Here is a 5,300-nt window from a genome sequence, read left to right as displayed (position 1 = left end):
TTGCTTCCATATGCCTCCCGGCCAAACTGGTTGAAAAGACCTGATCTGTTTTGTGCTCTTTCCAATTTCATTGCTGTCATTGTCAATGATGTCACAAACCGCTGTCTCTCAGGCTAATGACATGATGTTGTTGAGTTGAACTCAATGTTGGTTGACACATCAACTTCCCTGTTACAATAGGTTTTTTCCCCCACTTCCATTTACATTTAAGTCATTTAGCAGACGCTCTTATCCAGAGCAACTTACAAATTGGAAAGTTCATACATATTCATCCTGGTCCCCCCGTGGGGAATGAACCCACAACCCTGGCGTTGCAAGCGCCATGCTCTACCAACTGAGCCACACGGGACCAACTGATTAACCACATTGATCAATAACTCAGAAATGATCAACTGATCATGTAAAAAAACAGCATAGTCAAATGGATGCAAAGGACAGTATTTGGGAAATACGACTTTAGGTACAAATGTTTTTAAAATTTTAATTTGAGCCATTGGTTGTGTGCTGTTGTTTTAATTTTTTATATAATTTAAGAATGCCACAAATGTTTAAGTAACTGTAACAAAACAAAAAGTTTTATTTAAAAATAAAGATGTGTCCACAATGTCTGACAGACTTTATGAAAGTCTATGTCATTTTTCATCTGTTGTTTTTTTTTGTTGACAACTAAACATGGATGTGGCTGGATTGCAATATTTGCTTTCATTGGTTTTGCTTTACTAGAAACCAGCATGTAATGTCTATAGTGACCACCAGGTGTCACTCTTGGTTTAGGATAAAGCCTCAGACAGCCATTACTGCTTAGTACCCACCAGATATAAGCCCAGCCATATTTAGTCAGAGATACTCTATATAATGACGAGATGGCCTTGTCTCTACCCTAACAATGTGGATCGTTGTACACAAACTCGGAACGGAAAGCTGTCAAGTTCTGCCTAGTCCTTTTTTGGGGGATCGGTGGATACCCTTATTCGAATACTTCTTTGAATATTTGATTAGGGTTATCGTCAACCACCTGACTTCCTATAGAGAAGGTATCACATTAATTGAGAAGAGAAGTGAGAACCAACTTCAACTTCTTGGAAAGGTAAGTCAGTTGTTATATTTAGAAGTCATTTAATAGTCAACTAAGTTGTCATTTTTTGACTTGTCAATATATTTCCAGATGAAGTAGCTATTGTCGCTTTGGTAGCTGACTGACGTCAGAGAGGAACCGTTGTTGACGAATGATAACATTAACATTAACGTTAGCTAATTAGCTTATTCCACAATGCACAATAAATATTTGCTACTAACAGTTCGTACAGCTGCTGTATGTCGGTGAAGTTAGTCATATTTTTCACTAGCTTCTACTAAAAACGTTAGGTCAGAAAGTTTCCATCCATCGGTTGATGACGCTGGCTTGTTGCTGTTTAGAGATCTCGTGAATATTTTATATTTAACCAGGCAAGTCCTGGTTAATTCTTAATTACGATGACGGCCTACCAGGGAACAGTGGGTTAACTGCCTTGTTCAGGGGCAGAACGACAGATTTTTACCTTGTCAGCTCGGGGATTCAATCAAGCAACCTTTCTGTTACTGGCCCAATGCTCTGACCACTAGACTACCTGCCACCCCGAATGTGCATAGACCATCTTGAATTTCCACAGGCACAACGCCGATATAAAGTGTGTTTTTTTTCTCTCAAAGTTACAGGGATGTCACAAGTGTGTCTAGGGCACTGAATCACAGTGCTTGAGGGGTCACTACAGACCCGGGTTTGATCCCAGGCTGTGAACTGGAGATTCATGACGCGGTGCACAATTGGCCCAGCGTCAGCCCGGGTTTGGCCAGCTGGGATTTCCTTGTCCCATCGCTCTCTAGCGACTCCTGGTGGCGGTCTCGACCCCGTGCAAGCTGACTTTGGTCGCCAGCTGGATGGTGTGCGCTCCGACACGTTGGTGCGGCTGGGTTCCGGGGGTTAAGCGAGCAGTGTGTCTAGAATCAGTTTTGCTCGGCAGGGTCGTGTTTCAGAGGACGCAACCTCTCGACCTTTGCCTCTCCCCAGTCCGTAGGGGAGTTTCAGCGATGGGACAAGACTGTAACTACCAATTAGGATATCACAAAAAATATTTACATAAAAACCCAACAATACATATCTAGAGTTGATCCAGCTCCGTGTAGGGCTCTGTGTAGGGTTCTATGTAGGGTTCTATGTAGGGCTCTATGTAGGGCTGCATGTAGGGCTCCATGTAGGGCTCTATGTAGGGCTCTATGTAGGGCTCTATGTAGGGCTGCATGTAGGGCTCCATGTAGGGCTCCGTGTAGGGCTCCATGTAGGGCTCCATGTAGGGTTCTATGTAGGGTTCTATGTAGGGCTGCATGTAGGGCTCCGTGTAGGGCTCCATGTAGGGCTCCATGTAGGGCTCCATGTAGGGCTCTATGTAGGGTTCTATGTAGGGTTCTATGTAGGGATCCGTGTAGGGCTCCATGTAGGGCTCCATGTAGGGTTCTATGTAGGGCTCTATGTAGGGCTCTATGTAGGGCTCCATGTAGGGCTCTATGTAGCTACATGTAGGGCTCCATGTAGGGCTCCATGTAGGGCTCTATGTAGGGTTCTATGTAGGGCTCCATGTAGGGCTCCGTGTAGGGCTCTATGTAGGGCTCCATGTAGGGTTCTATGTAGGGATCCATGTAGGGATCCATGTAGGGTTCTATGTAGGGCTCCATGTAGGGCTCCATGTAGGGCTCCATGTAGGGCTCCATGTAGGGCTCCATGTAGGGCTCCATGTAGGGCTGCGTGTAGGGCTGCGTGTAGGGCTCTATGTAGGGCTCTATGTAGGGCTCTATGTAGGGCTCCATGTAGGGCTCCATGTAGGGTTCTATGTAGGGATCCGTGTAGGGCTGCGTGTAGGGCTCCGTGTAGGGCTCCATGTAGGGCTCCATGTAGGGCTCCATGTAGGGCTCCATGTAGGGCTCTATGTAGGGTTCTATGTAGGGCTGCATGTAGGGCTCCATGTAGGGCTCCATGTAGGGTTCTATGTAGGGTTCTATGTAGGGATCCATGTAGGGCTCCATGTAGGGATCCATGTAGGGCTCCATGTAGGGATCCATGTAGGGCTCCATGTGGGGATCCATGTAGGGCTCTGTAGGGCTCTGTGTAGGGCTCCATGTAGGGATCCATGTAGGGCTCCATGTAGGGATCCATGTAGGGCTCCATGTGGGGATCCATGTAGGGCTCTGTAGGGCTCTGTGTAGGGCTCCATGTAGGGATCCATGTAGGGCTCCATGTAGGGATCCATGTAGGGCTCCATGTGGGGATCCATGTAGGGCTCTGTAGGGCTCTGTGTAGGGCTCCATGTAGGGATCCATGTAGGGCTCTGTAGGGCTCTGTGTAGGGCTCTGTGTAGGGCTCCATGTGGGGCTCCATGTGGGGCTCTATGTAGGGCTCCATGTAGGGCTCTATGTAGGGCTCCATGTAGGGCTCCGTGTAGGGCTCTATGTAGGGCTCCATGTAGGGTTCTATGTAGGGCTCCATGTAGGGTTCTATGTAGGGCTCCATGTAGGGCTCCATGTAGGGATCCATGTAGGGCTCCATGTGGGGCTCCATGTGGGGCTCTATGTAGGGCTCTATGTAGGGCTGCATGTAGGGCTGCATGTAGGGCTGCATGTAGGGCTCCATGTAGGGCTCCATGTAGGGCTCCATGTAGGGTTCCGTGTAGGGCTGCATGTAGGGCTCTATGTAGGGCTCCATGTAGGCCTCCATGTGGGGCTCCATGTGGGGCTCTATGTAGGGCTCTATGTAGGGCTCTATGTAGGGCTGCATGTAGGGCTCCATGTGGGGCTCTGTAGGGCTCTGTGTAGGGCTCTGTGTAGGGCTCCATGTAGGGCTCCGTGTAGGGCTGCGTGTAGGGCTGCGTGTAGGGCTGCGTGTAGGGCTCCATGTAGGGCTCTATGTAGGGCTCCATGTAGGGCTCCATGTAGGGCTCCATGTAGGGCTCTATGTAGGGCTCCATGTAGGGTTCTATGTAGGGCTCCATGTAGGGCTCTATGTAGGGTTCTATGTAGGGCTCCATGTAGGGTTCTATGTAGGGCTCCATGTAGGGTTCTATGTAGGGCTCCATGTAGGGTTCTATGTAGGGCTCCATGTAGGGCTCTATGTAGGGCTCTATGTAGGGCTCCATGTAGGGCTCCATGTAGGGCTGCATGTAGGGCTCCATGTAGGGCTCTATGTAGGGCTGCATGTAGGGCTGCATGTAGGGCTGCATGTAGGGCTCCGTGTAGGGCTCCGTGTAGGGCTCTATGTAGGGCTCCGTGTAGGGCTCCATGTAGGGCTCCGTGTAGGGTTCCGTGTAGGGTTCCGTGTAGGGCTGCATGTAGTGCTCTATGTAGGGCTCCGTGTAGGGCTCCATGTAGGGCTCTATGTAGGGCTCTATGTAGGGCTGCATGTAGGGCTCCATGTAGGGCTCCATGTAGGGCTCTATGTAGGGCTCTATGTAGGGCTCTATGTAGGGCTCTGTAGGGCTCTGTGTGGGGCTCTATGTAGGGTTCTATGTAGGGCTCCATGTAGGGCTCTATGTAGGGCTCTATGTAGGGCTCTATGTAGGGCTCCGTGTAGGGCTCCATGTAGGGCTCCATGTAGGGTTCTATGTAGGGCTCCATGTAGGGTTCTATGTAGGGCTCCATGTAGGGCTCTATGTAGGGCTCCATGTAGGGCTCCATGTAGGGCTGCATGTAGGGCTCCATGTAGGGCTCTATGTAGGGCTGCATGTAGGGCTCCATGTAGGGCTCCATGTAGGGCTCTGTGTAGGGTGTAGGGCTCTATGTAGGGCTCCGTGTAGGGCTCCGTGTAGGGCTCCATGTAGGGTTCCGTGTAGGGTTCCGTGTAGGGTTCCGTGTAGGGCTGCATGTAGGGCTCTATGTAGGGCTCCGTGTAGGCCTCCATGTGGGGCTCCATGTGGGGTGGGGCTCTATGTAGGGCTCTATGTAGGGCTGCATGTAGGGCTGCATGTAGGGCTCCATGTAGGGCTCCATGTAGGGCTCCATGTAGGGCTCTATGTAGGGCTCTATGTAGGGCTCTATGTAGGGCTCTGTAGGGCTCTGTGTGGGGCTCTATGTAGGGCTCCATGTAGGGCTCTATGTAGGGCTGCATGTAGGGCTCCATGTGGGGCTCTGTAGGGCTCTGTGTAGGGCTCTGTGTAGGGCTCTGTGTAGGGCTCTATGTAGGGCTGCGTGTAGGGCTGCGTGTAGGGCTGCGTGTAGGGCTGCGTGTAGGGCTCCATGTAGGGCTCCATGTAGGGCTCCATGTAGGGCTCCATGTA

The 5,300-nt window shown here is 50.4% G+C and overlaps 1 protein-coding gene across 1 annotated transcript; it reads right to left on the bottom strand.

Moving 5' to 3' along the window:
* Positions 1 to 2,515: 2,515 nt before the first annotated feature.
* LOC139551910 (uncharacterized) lies at positions 2,516 to 4,451 on the bottom strand. The gene is made up of 4 exons (XM_071363247.1): positions 4,147 to 4,451; positions 3,359 to 3,905; positions 2,609 to 3,135; positions 2,516 to 2,525 (listed from the first exon to the last, which is right to left on the bottom strand). The coding sequence occupies exons 1-4, from the start codon at positions 4,449 to 4,451 to the stop codon at positions 2,516 to 2,518; spliced, it is 1,389 nt and encodes a 462-aa protein (XP_071219348.1).
* Positions 4,452 to 5,300: the final 849 nt, after the last annotated feature.

This window comes from Salvelinus alpinus, chromosome 24, assembly GCF_045679555.1.
Source record: "Salvelinus alpinus chromosome 24, SLU_Salpinus.1, whole genome shotgun sequence".
In the NCBI taxonomy this organism is placed as follows: Eukaryota; Metazoa; Chordata; class Actinopteri; order Salmoniformes; family Salmonidae; genus Salvelinus; species Salvelinus alpinus.
Note: the sequence above shows the minus strand (reverse complement) of the source record. Positions and strands in the feature narration are given on the sequence as shown.